Source organism: Melozone crissalis, unplaced genomic scaffold (genome assembly GCF_028551555.1).
Source record: "Melozone crissalis strain CALT ecotype California unplaced genomic scaffold, PUWL_Pcris_2 ptg000041l_1, whole genome shotgun sequence".
Taxonomy (NCBI): Eukaryota; Metazoa; Chordata; class Aves; order Passeriformes; family Passerellidae; genus Melozone; species Melozone crissalis.
This window is the reverse complement of record NW_026535819.1, coordinates 10990006-11004738: the sequence shown is the minus strand read 5'-3', so window position 1 is coordinate 11004738 and position 14733 is coordinate 10990006. Positions and strand designations below refer to the sequence as shown.

Sequence of the window (14733 nt, the reverse complement as noted above, 5' to 3'; positions counted from 1 at the left end):
CCTTCCTTGGCGTTCAGATGGGCCCAAAACCAAAACCATCTCTCTGGGAGCAGGGCCACAGGCACAAACAGCCACAGAGGACAGGAAGCTGAAATTCTCTGTAGCTTCCCTGGAATTAGCAGCCACAGGGAGAAGCTGATTCCTCATCCCTTTGTGCGCCCCACACAGGGCATGGCCGAGCACTAAACCCCAGGAGAACAAAGAGTGATCTCTGGACAGCAGAGCCTGGGATCACAGGGCTGTGGGTTGATGTCCCACTGGTTACAGCAGCTCTTCAGAGTGCCCTGAAACATCACCTCAGAATGAGAACGTTTCCATCTCAGACAGAAAGGATTAAGGCTGTTATTTGTAAGTTAATCTTCCACAGTGTGGCAACAAATCCTTCCCCTCAAAGCATCCGAGGAAATCACTGCCATTATCGCATAGGATATTTCACAGTAAATATGGTGATCTTTCCTCTGGATATTGGCCCAATGTCTGGAGGAAAAATCATCAGCTCATGGAAAGGATCGCTCTCTAAAGAATGTAAGATCAAAGTAAAAATTAGTAACACCACCACCTAACTTAAAAGTTTTCAAAGCTCTTCAGAAAGAACCATGACATGACCCCTCCAGGCCACCCAAAAGATCCACTGAACACCTTTTTCTTTGAGCTTCTAAAGGAAATATCCAAAGCACAGGCTCTGGCAGAACTGGGGGAGTTGAATGTTTGTGGAAAAGACAGAGGAATGTGGATGGACTGGAAACATGTTTAAAGGCACTGGTGATATATTTTATTCTGATGGAGCAAAGGAACTGAGTTTGAATCTGGGTTTCTATATTTTAAAACAAAAAAATAGAGAAGGATGAATCAAAACCACACAGAGAGGTTGGACAGAGAACAGACCGAGAGCAGCCCTGGGGGTGCTGCGGCTCCGAGCTGGACCTGCCCCAGCCCTGAACCCCCTGCCCTGGGCAGATCCCCAGCGTGGGCAGCAGGGAAGGGGAGATTGTGCCCCTGTGCTCTGGGGAGATCCCAACTGCAGAGCTGCCCCAGCCCTGGGGCCCAGCTCCTGCTGGAATGGATCCAGAGGAGGCCATGGAGCTGCTCCAGGGCTGGAGCCAGGCTGGGAGAGCTGGGGGTGCTCACCTGGAGAGGAGAAGCTCCAGGGAGAGCTCAGAGCCCCTGCCAGGGCCTGAAGGGGCTCCAGGAGAGCTGGAGAGGGACTGGGGACAAGGCATGGAGGGACAGGACACAGGGAATGGCTCCCAGTGCCAGAGGGCAGGGCTGGATGGGATATTGGGAATTGGGAATTGTTCCCTGTGAGGGTGGGCAGGCCCTGGCACAGGTGCCCAGAGCAGCTGTGGCTGCCCCTGGATCCCTGGCAGTGCCCAAGGCCAGGCTGGGCAGGGCTGGGAGCAGCCTGGGACAGTGGGAGGTGTCCCTGCCATGGCAGGGGTGGCACTGGATGGGCTTTAAGCTCCCTTCCAACCAAACCAGTTGGGAATTCTATGAAAAACATGAGGGTGAAGGGTAACTTGTTAAGAGAGACAACAGAATGGAGAGCTGTGCTGGTATTTAACCCCTGAGTTAAAACACTCTGGAGGAAAATCACCATGGAAGTCAGGAGCAAGAAAAGGGAATAACCTCCTGCCCTCCCTCCAAAGGCATTCCTGTTAAGTTCTACAAGTCGTTCCCTTTTTCTAACAGAGCATCTTCTGCCTGGTGAGGGCTCCCAGGCCTCAGCTGGGGCTCTCACTGGTGACTGCCTGGACATGGGCTGGCAGCTCTGTGAGCCCTGAGGATGTGTGGCCAGCTGTGGCTCACCTGTGCAGCTGTGGCCGTGCACAGCCAGCTGTGGCTCACCTGTGCAGCTGTGGCCAGCTGTGGCTCACCTGTGCAGCTGTGGCCGTGCACAGCCAGCTGTGGCTCACCTGTGCAGCTGTGGCCAGCTGTGGCTCACCTGTGCAGCTGTGGCCGTGCACAGCCAGCTGTGGCTCACCTGTGCAGCTGTGGCCAGCTGTGGCTCACCTGTGCAGCTGTGGCCGTGCACAGCCCTCTCCTGCCCTCTGCTGCCCCCAGCGCGGCGCTCCCGCAGCGCGGCCCGGCCGGGGCGGTCACACGGACGGAAATCCCACCTTGAACCACACGGACAAGTGGATGCTCGAGCGACGGGAACATTCCTGCTGGTTCATGTCAGAAACCTCGGGATGCCCGCGGCAAACGCTCGCTCACAGCGCTCGGACCCGGAGGCGCTTGGCTGTCACTGTCCCAGCACAGCCCCCCGGCACCGGGGCTCTCGGGTTCCCCTCTGTCCCCTCTGTCCCTCCACTCGGATCTCCCTCATTGGCACGGAGGCACTAAACCCAACAGATGAGGCTGTTACACTTCTTGGAGCAGCATCCTTTCTACCTCAGACTTGGGAATTGTCAACGCAAAACATCACTGGGCTCTCTCTGTGTCCTGGCTGTGCCAAGCCACAGCAGGGAACAGACTCAACCATGCCAACCCTGGGACAGGGCTGTTCCCTCGCCTCTGAGATCTGTTTTGACTGAAACTTGCATTTGTAAAGTCAATCTCACAGGGTCTCCAAAGACTATTAAGTAATTAGCTTGGAAAAGCTACAAGCTCGTTAAGCCAGAGCACACTGACCCAGGTGTGAGGAAAGACTCTATAAACCTCGGTTTCCTCAATCACACACCACTTCTGCCCAGCTTCTTCCTCCCCCAATAAGGGTAATTAAATGAAATCCACACACAGTTTATTGGGACACCTCTGGGACTCAGCCCACTTCCCATGCCCTGTTTGGGACTTAACAGGAATACTGAAATACAGCTCTGAAAAAGAACAGGAAGACTAATCTAAGAGGATAGCTTTATTTTTTTTTTTTCCTTGAGGTGTGAGATCTTTTTTTAATTGGGCCACCTCCTATCCGGCTCTGAAATTCAGGGCTGGCAGTTCCCAGGAGTGTTCTCAGTTGCTGATGGACACCTCAGTGTGATTTACTGTGAGTGGGCAAGAGTGAGCTCAAGCAGTGAAATCTCCAAGTCGGTTTGGAACTGCAAGAACTGAGTCACACACAAGTTTGCCTTCTCATACCCAGAAACCCCATCCTGCTCCAGCCCTTCTCATCAAAGCCACTTCCCTCCCTGCTGCTGCTCTCAGGCTCTCACAGCGAGTGGGAGTCACGGGAGGAGGAGACCGAAAGCAGCCACAGCACCAGACAAGCCCAGGTGAGGTGACAAGTGTGAGCTCTGCCTCACCACCAGCATCTGGGGGAGCTGCTCAGAACAAGAGAAATGAGGGTTTCTTTTATCTGTATGCTTTGCCCAGGCTGCTTACTTTTTGTGTAATTTTCCCTCCCAGTCAGACTTACTTTTACTAAAGAATGGAGAAAGAACACTCAGAAATTCAGTGAAAGGGAGGGGGAGATGGGAAGACAAAGAAAGGCACATTACTCCAGCTGCTGGCATTTCCCAATTCAGTTCCAGCATGCCCAGCACTAAGGCAGCAATTCCTCTGCAGGTATTCATCCCCTTCCAAAGCACTTCAAAGGAGACTGACAGCCACAGTTTAGCAATGTGGGAATTCCTGCTCATGCTATGATGCAAAAAATAAACACCTACTGTCCTCTCTGGGACTGTGGGAGTCACCCAGCACTGGCTTGAGCTGAAGTCCAAACCAGGTGCCCACATCCCCTCTCACACCAGCAGAGGTGGGCAGCCCTCCTGAGCGAGGCCTTGCCCTGCACTGCAGACACTGCAGTTTGCATGGGAGAAAGGGCTGGAAGGACATTTGTCTGGAAGGACATTTGTCTGGAAGGAATGGGATCTGTATTTACCCCAAGGAATCTCCTCACCAGTGAATGGCTGTGGAGAGCCACAAAGATGTGGCCATTAGCAGCAGCTACAACATCTGGAAAGCATCACTAGGTCAAAGTACTGCATCCCATGGACTGCACCTGAGCCCAACACATGCTCCTCTTCTAGATTTTTCTTTAATTATTATTTCTCAGGATTTTGCATGTGAACAGTTACATCACTTCACCTCTACCATTATATCATGCCCTTGGTGGCGCTTTCATAAGGAAAGAGGAACAACACTTTTCTCTTTGCAGATCATCAAAGATAACACAGCCAACTGAATGCCCAACACTGTCAAGGAGGGAAAACTACTGAAAACTAATGAACTCCTGAGAAGCTTTTAATTTCTAAATAAATCACTCCCATATGTCTCAGCTCTCACATGAACGTGCTGGGTTTCAATATATTCACTTCTCTTCCAGTGAGGGTTTGAAAGGTTTATCTTGGTAACTTTTGAACACCAGTCTGAAGATGGGAAGATTAATATGCAATAGTGTTGCTGACGGGTGTAACAAGCCCACAATTTGTGGTTAGAAAACCCTTTTCAGTGCAAGAAAAGAGAATTGCATACCTTGGGTTGATGATGGGAACCTCTGCAGGGTAAAAGCTAATGGTGCACCTACAAGGGTCTGGTGCAAGGCCCCAAAGAGAAGGAAAAATCAACAGTGCCCACTAAGAACCAAAGCAAAGCAGATTTTGTTAGAGACCTGCGGGTGAAGTGATGGAAAATGTGCCACTTCTCTTGTAAGGTTGCAAGAGCCTTAAAATTCCCCCCACCAACCCTAGTTTATGCAAAGAATACAAAGGGCTGTGAGGCTCTTGCTTCCCAAGGGTTATCTCCTCCCAGCTGATGCACCCACAGCTCAAGAAAACAGATCCCCAGTGAATAATGACTTGCCTCTTATGTGAGAGGAATGGAGTCATAACTCAGAGCTGACCATGGTGTGTTTATGCAGAGCCATGCTGAGGTCAGGATTTATTTCAGATCATGGCAGAAGCAGCCTATTAGTCACCAGCACTTCATTCTTTGACAGCACAAAGTGATAATTCCCATAACTTGCCAGCTTTGTTTTTTCAATGTCATTAATTAAACCCTGAAATTCCCCAGGATAAATGACAGCAAAGATTCCTTGATGAACATGGAAGAAGACAAATTGACTTTGTTCTTTATTACTGAGATAAGTCCACAATATGTTGTAATATCCTATACCTGAGTCAACGCTGAATCTCTCCAGGAGCCTGAAGATGAGCTTACTGAGCACCCTGCGGTTCAATTTTTCGGGTTTGCACTTGGACAGGCCTTGATATGGTCTGTAACAACACCAGAGAGACACATCTGTGGCATCATCTAAAGGACGTTTCCCAAACAGCAGACATTTACCAGCACAGGGATTGGGGTTTGCGGGATGCTGAGGAGGACAGGCCCTGCCTTTCCCAAGATACAGTGGAAAGCCAACAGCACAACCACACAAATTTCAGTCAACCACTTGAAGCAAGTCCAGAGGCTCATTTTAAAGAAAGAGAAAGTGAGCAACTCCTTTTCATGTCTTTTTCAGAGCTGTCAGCTATTGCAGCTACACTGTGACTCTGACTGTGCTGCTGGCTCTGAGTGACAGGAGTTATTCGAATGAGAGGCAATTCAGAAGTGAAAACACACACCAGGGTGATGAGCAGAGGAAGGTTAACCACTTGCATCTCTTGTTTTTCTGCCACTTCATCACAGTGTTATCTTCCTGCCAAACCTGTACAACCGATACTGAAAGTCACCCCTGTCTGCAGCAAAGCAGAAGAGGCTGATTGCTCCAACCTCCCCGGGAAGCTTTGATACTGCTCTGCTGCTGGGGTGTCCTGCACAGGTTTCATCTTGGCAGGAATGCAGCATCTGCCAATAGCAAGGATTCCTCTGTTCTACAGCCTGGGCCATTGGAGAAGGCTCTGACACAGCCACAGAATTTTCCCTTTTTCAGCCAAAGAGTCAATATATTGCACTCCCTTACACTGGGACACAATCATAGACAGACAGCCAGGGGACAGACACACTGCTCTGACCACAGACAAACAGCCAGGGGACAGACACACAGTGCTCTGGCAGCACCTTGGCCCCAGCTGTTCAGAAAGACAAGTTTGTACCTTATGATGTCCCTGATATTGAAGCTGGGCTCACACCACGTGTCCAGGGTCTGCAAGAGCTTCCTCTGGAGCTCGGGATATTCTGCCACATATTCTTCCACCAAGTTGGCTTTATCCTGGAGCAGTAGTGGGGTACACATCTAGGAGAAGGAATTATGTTAAAGCACCTGTCTTTGATCCCCATGGAGCAGGAGAGCGAGTCCCAGCCCTGCCCAAGCCACCAGTGCTGCCTACAGGAGTGCTGTGACATTTGTAACACAAATATGAGCAAACCTTCAGTGCAGCAGAGTACTGATCCCTGCCTCAGTGATGAGCACAGCCAGGACTTGTTCCAGAGGGGCTGCAGCCAGAAAAACCAGGTAAGATGTGTAATGGGGGCTAATAAAACACTCTGTGCCTAACCTTGATGGAAAGGTACATCAACCACACAACAGGGACTTCTTGGGAATGGAGTAAAGCCTCAGGTGAAAGGCAGCAGGACTTGGAGGGCCCTGATGGATCTCCTGCTAACAAAAGGTGGATCTGATGACAGAGAAGCCTGCAGAGAAAATGACTCACCTTCTCTACATCTTGATCTGGCTGTAATTTCAGCTTAACACTCAGCATGGCTGCCTAGAAAACATGAAAAAAGTTGTGTATTTAGAAGAACCCTACAGTGGATAAATGGGCATTATTCCAAAGTGAAATAAAAATGCTGTTATAAACATTTTTAATGTATTAATTATTTCTGTAATGTTGTCAAGCACAAATCCTGCAAACATTTGGCCACATTCATTCCACAAAAGTACAAGAACCCTCCTGGCAGAGCTGCATATCTGAGGATCAACAGCCTCTGGAGCAAAAATTAAAGATCTAGTTGTTGGGCAGAAAGCAAGTGAAGCACTTGGACAAAACCAGCTGGGATAGATATTTCCTATCAATGTCATGGTAAAAGCACCTGACCCACCATACCTTTCTGAGCCACCCTTATCATTCTTGCTCTGCCTCTGAAGTTTTGTAAAACAATTGCATTTTGTGAAAGCAACTCAAGATTTTAAACACCCTGAAATCAAAAGGTTACAGTTTCTCTAATTCCCGAGTCATTCCACAGCCCTGAAAGCACCCAGGGTCACCACAGGCAGCAAGATGGGAAGAATTGTATTTTTCCCTTTCATGGGATCTCTGAGTCTTTGATAAGCCAAGAATTGCCACGTTCACAAACTGATCCAAATCAGGATCTTCTAGAACCTGCTGGGATGAACTGCAGGAACTCAAACTCAGCAGAGCTGGTTCGGCCACTGCCTGTCCCATCCCAGCCGGGGACCACAGGAATGGATGAAGCTCTAACTGTGCACTGCCTGGGAGGCACAGATTGGGATTCACAGGAGGTGAGAGTGTCTCATTTCTGTAGAGTGTGAGAACACTTGGATCCCAAATACAGAGTAAGCACTTAATGGGTGGCTTTAATAAAGTGCCCTGTGCCAGAAACTGGGGCAGTCAGGGCAAGGAGCCTTGGAGCACCTCTGTGTGTCAGAGCTGAAGAGGGAACCAGGAGTGAGGAGGTTGGACATGGAGTGTCCTTCCAACACCTCTGCCAAGTCAGGCTGCATTTTCCCAAAGGGCTGAAAAGACACCTGGGATCCTGGCAGAGCACCTGTGCAGAGCTGACCAGCAATGGGATGGAATCCACTGAGCTCACAAACACCTGTTTATTCACATCAGGATAAAACCAGCGTGGTAGGGCTTGGAGGAAAAGTTCTTCTCTTCCATAGGTTTCCTTGCTCTTGGGGATTGATTTTGATTTGGGAGAAAGACCAGGAAAATGGCACATTTGTCAAAATGGATACACGTTAGAGCTGTGCTAATTGTTGGAATATAGAATAGTAAATTGGTTTGGGTTGGAAGGGGCCTTTCACAGGCAACCTAGCTGTAATCCCCCTGCAGTGAGCAGGGACATCCTCAGCTGGATCAGGTTGCTCAGAGCTGCTGTCCAGCCTGCCTTGGGATGTTTCCAGGGATGGGGCAGCCACAGCTTCTCTCAGCAACCTGTGCCGGGGCCTCACCACCCTCCTGTAAAAAAAATCTCTTATATCTAATCTAAATTTCCTCTCTATTCGTTTAAAACCATCACCTCTTTCCCTACCACTCCAGGCCCTGCTAAAATGTTTGTCCCCATTTTCCTAATAAACCCCATAACACATAAACAACAAAATGCAGTACCAAGTGTGTATTGCCCCAGGGAAAGAGAACCCCACCATTACATGTCACCTGCATGGAACTTTTCTGGAAAAAAGACAGAATAACCCAAGTGGGGGCAGGCACATGCCTTGAAATGAATTTCCTGTGATGACTCAAGTGCCACCTGAAGTCACCTCATCACTGGCACACGTCCTGCAGGGCCACACAAGCCCCAGGCACCTCACAGCCCATCCCTGCTCTCAGCAGCAGCAGTGGATTGTGTTCCTTTCTGGGGAATTGGTGCCTGCATTTCACCCACTGCATCTCACACCGAGTGTGCAAGAGCAGAGAACCACACAAGCCATGGAAATTCAGCTGCTCTACCCTACTGCCCCACTTAGAGGTGGGAAAACAGTTTTTTCTGATTGTTTTGGTTTGGTTTTGGGGAAGTTTGCGTGGTTTGTTTTTTTTAACTCTGCTTCATTGGAAGTCAAGGCTTCATCTTCAAAAGAGAAATCAAGAGAAGAATTTTAAGTGACAAAAAGAGGAATCACCATTAACACAGAGACTGAACAGAAACACACAGGAGCTTTGCTTAGCCCAGCTAAACCTCAACCAAACCTCTCCAACTCCAGACTTTGTAACTATTCCACAACTCACAGGCAAAGAGCTGCTTCTTTCCTCTCACATTATCAGTTTAACAACACAATGTTCAAGCTGAGTGATTATTTTCAAGTTGAAGGTTGCTATTTCTGGTGTGAATGTGGAAAAGGGGTTTGAGTCTCCAAAGCTTTGGTAGCTGGTTTCGCTTTCCTCCCAGCTCCTCAAGTTTGCTGAATCAAAAGAAATCATTAAAAAAAAAAAAAAGAGAGAGAGAAGAAAATATTTGCAACTCTCCAGGCCTTATTTCATGATTTGATCTCATTAGTACCTCCTATTGTAGCCTTAGTTTTAACTGCAACATCCAACAGCTCCCTAATGGCTTTTTAATGTTCAGATTAACCTAATTGCAGCACTGTTATCTACATGGCAGAGGTTTATCTCCAGCTCTACTAACTGTACAGGTGACTTAATCAGATGAACATGTGTGGTGTCAGGTTGGGTTTTCCTCTCTCCCTGGTTGGATATTCCACCCTGTCCCCAAGGGTGCAGAACAGCAGATGTTCATTTGTCCCTTCCCTGCCCAGGGCCGGCAGACACAGCTCCCCCACAGCAGGCCTGGAGGACACAGGAGCTCCAATCCCACAGAGATTCATGGAGCCTGCACGGCTGGAGAAGACCTCTAAGATCACCAAACCCAACCATCAACCCAGCACCACCACAGCGTTCACTGCCAAACCACAGCCCCGGGTGCCACATCCCCACGTGGTTTTGAACATCCCCAGGGATGATGACTCCATTGCTCTGGGCAGCCTGGCCCATAAGCTGGGTTTCAACAGCAACGAACATCCTCCAGCTGCAGCAGGCAATGGAGCAGGGAGAGCGATGGTGCTGCTGGCAGAGCCTCCTGCAGCAGGGAACACTGGGAACAGGGAACACTCCTGGAACAGGGAACACTCCTGGAACAGGGAACACTCCGGTAACAGGGAACACTCCCAGAGCAGGGAACACTCCTGGAACAGGGAACACTCCTGGAACAGGGAACACTCCCGGAACAGGGAACACTCCGGTAACAGGGAACACTCCCAGAGCAGGGAACACTCCTGGAACAGGGAACACTCTCGGAACAGGGAACACTCCCGGAGCAGGGAACACTCCTGGAACAGGGAACACTCCCGGAACAGGGAACACTCCGGTAACAGGGAACACTCCTGGAACAGGGAACACTCCCGGAACAGGGAACACTCTGGGAACAGGGAACACTCCTGGAACAGGGAACACTCCCGGAGCAGGGAACACTCCAGGAACAGGGAACACTCCTGGAACAGGGAACACTCCCGGAACAGGGAACACTCCGGTAACAGGGAACACTCCTGGAACAGGGAACACTCCTGGAACAGGGAACACTGCAGGAACAGGGAACACTCTGGTAACAGGGAACACTCCCGGAGCAGGGAACACTCCCGGAACAGGGAACACTGCGGGAACAGGGAACACTCCGGGAACAGGGAACACTCTGGTAACAGGGAACACTCCCGGAACAGGGAACACTCCCGGAGCAGGGAACACTGCGGGAACAGGGAACACTCCCGGAGCAGGGAACACTCTCGGAACAGGGAACACTCCGGGAATAGGGAACACTCCCAGGCATGCCCGCTCCATGCCTGAAGCCACATGTGCAAGGAGAATCGTGAGCTGGGCCCTAGAAACAGGCACCAGGCTGGATCAGGGTGCAGCTCCAGGGCTGAGCAGGAGGCCAGCAGAGATAACATCAGCCTGTTTACAATGGGAATAGTAAGAGAAGAGATATGAGTAACTGTAATAAAGATGAAAGTGCTTGGCAGCTGTGTCTGTGGTCTCAACTCCGAGCTATTTTAAGATTTTGTTTTGTTATTATCGTGTTTTGAATTGTTTCACTCCGCAAACAAGTTTTGTGTAAAAGGACCCTATTTTTAACAGTCTGTTTACGGCCGATAAGATCTCCAGCAAAGCAACACCTCATTCGCAGGCTCATTTGACTCGGGAAACAAACACTGTAATGAGGGCGAGCAGGCTGTAAGTGAAGGGTGAGAAACCCCCTCCCCACGCAGAGCCAGCATTGCCCATGTGCAGTGCTGGGCTGCAAGGCGAGCCAGGCAAGCTGGAATCTGGCAGTGCCAGCGTCCATCCTCGGGCTGGATCAGCAGGGCTGCCCAGATCCTGGCAGCAGGAACCCCCGGCTTCACCAGCTGGTCAGAAAGGGCCAAAACCCGAGGCAGGAACATGGGCAAGCTCTGGGGAATGCTGAGATATTGACACCTATCAGGGTCTACACACTCCCTCAAACCCCAAAGAGAGTATTACTGTCATGGCTGGTGGTACAAGGAGCCTTTGCACAAAAATATGTTTCATCCACAGAGAGTTTCTAGCATAATCTGATAACAGCAATAATTATCATTATTGCAGCATATAAAAATGTTCAACCTGTACTAAACTCCCACAGATGACAACAAACGGGGGGGAGGCTGGTCCCTCTCTTGCCTTGAACCCCCAAGCGTGCCTGGGAGCAGGATGTGATGAATGCACTGCATGCACTGCTTAGGGCAGGAGAAAAGCTGATGGCCATGGCCTGATCCAACTCCATCCAAGCTCCTGCATCTCCTCATCCTTGGGGAGCTTTGGCCCATTGTTTGACTTAATGATGGTGAATGCAAAAATCCCATCTGGACATTTTCTAATAGTTTTGTATGCCAAGGATAAATCCCTAAAATACAGCAGAGCTGGTTGAGTCTGGGGCACAATTGAAAGCTGGGCAACACAACACTGAATTCCACCTAACCCAGGTGTAGGTGCAGTGACCAAAGGATGGGGGAAGTTTCCTAAACCTGACACGTTCAGGCCCAGGCACGAGCAGCAGAACACTCCTGCAGTCACGCAAATGCAACCCACGGGTATGGGAAAGTGGGGAGTGCTCTGGAGCACAGACACCCTGCACCAATACCTGCTCCTCCTGCCTTGTTTTGAATGCAGTTGGCTCTGTCTCATCGAAAAATGACTATTCTTTCCACGTACAGTACGAGGTGCAGGAAGCCACACAAGATCTTATCTGCAAGGGCATGTGCACTTGGGTGGTGTCTGCACTGACAATTTCTGCAGTTTTCCCACGGTGGGGTTTGCAGCAGAGGAATTGCCTCGTGCAGGAGAAGTGCCTGGAGTGCTGAGGCAGGACAGACACCAGTGGGAGCTGATGACTCCTGCTCTTGGCTCTGCTGCACGTGAGCTGGGACAGCACAAACACAGAGATGGCTGTGCCTGACTGAGTGCTCTATTTCTGAACACACGGTGAGGGAATTTCTGAAAACCCAAAGAATAAACAAAACAACAGAAGGAGACTTTGCAGAGGAGGAACCAACGTCGACTCCAAGAAAATCACAGTGATCAAAGCCTGGATAATGGCAGAAATAATTGAGTAAAAGGCACACCAGGTATTAATCATTGGGCACATCTGTTTTGTGTTTGGGAATCACTCATTTCAAACTTGAGGCTAATCAGCTTTGCTGAGCTCTCAGAGTGCATCACTTCAAGGGGACGACATCAGGTTCGATGGTTGATTGCTTCCTGCTCAAAGGGCACTTCATACACAGCTGGCTGTGGGAAGGTCTGCAGAAACCAGGGAAACACAGCATTCCTCAGGTCCACACTCAGGGAACCAGGGAAGAGTGAGACCATCAACATGGAGCAGTGACAGGTTATTCGCAGGCAAAGAATTTGAGGTAGAGGGAGAGAAGTACAAGTGCAGGCTGGAATCTGCACAGGTGAGGGGAAGAGGGAACTGAAGCCTGACCTCTCTGATCTGTGTCCCTCAGGTCACTCAGCAGTTTTGGGTGGGGTTTAACTGCTTGGCTCACTCTCTGAGCACTGCCCACCTCAGCAGACCCAGACTCTGCACAGCTGGATCTGCTGCACGTCCCCAGGGCTGTCCCAGAGCCCAGACATTCTGGCAGTAGGAGCAGCAATCTGCCATCTTATTTATGACTCACTCAATGCTGAAGCTCCTTCCCAGCATTGCCAGGCCCAGCCCAGGGCAGAGGTGGCTCTGGAGGCCGGGAAGGGCAGCATGGCCCATGGCCCTGGGCTGGGGCACCAGCGGGCAGGCCACGTGCCACTGCAGCAGCAGCAGGGTATGCTCAGAGGAAAAAGGGGTGGATACTGAAACATCATCATCTTTATGGGTGAAACAACTGCTGTAACATTTTCCTTGGGCTTCTGAGCCAATATGATTCTTAATTTAAAAGAAAAAAGGAAATACAAATGAACGCACTTTAAAAAAAAAGTAAGAGCTGAACATGCCTTTGTATAATTAAGGTGGTGAATGGAGATAAGAAGCAATATCAGAGACATTTTCCCTGGCCTGAGAACAGCTCAGAAAGAGCCAGAGTGAGGAATCAAAAATCTGATTATCCATTAATGTGCTCAATCAATGCTAACACTGATCTCTGCTGACAGATCTGCAGAGATACACTGTGTGTAGTCCAGCACCATGGATGAAGGAGGGCTACAAACACCAACACCCCTGGCTCTGGTCACAAAATCCCTGTGCTGAAACTGAAGGTCATGATGGGCATTTTACACTTCTGAGTATTTGTGCTCCTTTAAGTTTAACTCTGGTCAATCACCCTTTCTATTATGTCTGTAGCAGTATTGCTGACCAAAACCTGCAATTCTCTGTCTACACAACTTTTTCTCTGGGTATTCCAACATAGTTTATGTCAAATTTTAACTGAACTCTACCAGATAACCCAGGTTATCTTAATTGAAAGAGCAAACATGAACCACATTTGATGTACAAGCCTTCATTATTTCTAGAAATTGATGGATAAAACATTAGATGAAAAAATATACTCTGCTTTTGAAAACAGAGAAATCTGAACAGACAGCAACTGAAAATTCTGTTAAATATAAAATACTACTGGCTTAATCCAATATTCTTTTTTAAGAACCAAAGTGATGAAGGGGAGAGAAACTCTGCGAATCACTGACACAGAGGCTGGAGTGGGAGGTCTCTCAGGCCCAGGAATATTTCTGCTTGTCAGAGGCTAAAAAGATTATTTATTGTTTCCTTCCTAAACCCAGCTCCACTGCCACCTGTTCAGAATTTACTATAAAGCTGTTAAACAAGACGAGAACTTTGATGCTGACTGTGAAAACAAGTTTCACTGTATCTGACCCGAGCAGCACTCACTGCTGATCCAGAAGCAAAGGAATTTGATTTTCTTCTTTAAGCACAGCTATCTTTTTACCTTTATAAGCTGTTTAAAAAATGTAAATAAAATAACTCAGTGGACAATAGAGGGCATTCATCCCCCAGAAAGACAGCCGCCACCCTTAGACATGAAATATCGCAGCACATTAAGTCATGAGACCCCGCTAATCAAAGCTGACAGGGCCCTGAATGTGATTTCTGCTGAGACTTAGCGATATCATGGGGCACTGAAGCATGCACAGCCTGCCAGACTGCCCCTGTTCATGTGACAATGGCTTTTATTCCCCAAAGGGGCCTGCGAGTGACAAGAGTCCCCTTTGTCTGCGGGCTCCCGCATTCGCAGTGCAAGAGAGGTTCATTCAAGCAGCCCCAGACACTCTTTGAAAGGCTGAAGTGTAACATAAGATGACCATGAAACACTAGCTTGCCTTCTGCCTACCCCTCATTCTTCTCCAGCACAGCCTGGCCTATTCAGGGCCTCTCGCAGCCCCGCTCGCGCTGCATTACCCCCGGTCTGCTGAATCCCGGCATTGTGCTGGGCACCCAGGGCCTTCTGCACCCCAGTGGGGTGTCCTTCCCAAACCCAGCGTCCTTCTGCACCCCAGTGGGGTGTCCTTCCCAAACCCAGTGTCCTTCTGCACCCCAGTGGGGTGTCCTTCCCAAACCCAGCGTCCTTCTGCACCCCAGTGGGGTGTCCTTCCCAAACCCAGTGTCCTTCTGCACCCCAATGGGGTGTCCTTCCCAAACCCAGTGTCCTACCCC

General features: G+C 49.5%; 1 protein-coding gene across 6 annotated transcripts in view; it reads right to left on the bottom strand.

Annotated features, from left to right (window-relative positions):
* EXD3 (exonuclease 3'-5' domain containing 3) overlaps positions 1-14733 on the bottom strand; it is a 263639-nt gene that overhangs the window by 153339 nt on the left and 95567 nt on the right. For all 6 annotated transcript variants that reach the window (XR_008483587.1, XM_054283983.1, XM_054283982.1 and 3 more), the window contains 3 exons: positions 6531-6584; positions 5973-6112; positions 5053-5153 (listed from right to left, as the gene is read on the bottom strand). Coding sequence is in view for 5 of the 6 variants with exons in the window: in XM_054283983.1 (XP_054139958.1) it covers positions 5053-5153; positions 5973-6112; positions 6531-6584 (295 nt within the window). In the remaining variant the exon portion in view is untranslated. The remainder of the gene's footprint in view (positions 1-5052; positions 5154-5972; positions 6113-6530; positions 6585-14733) is intronic.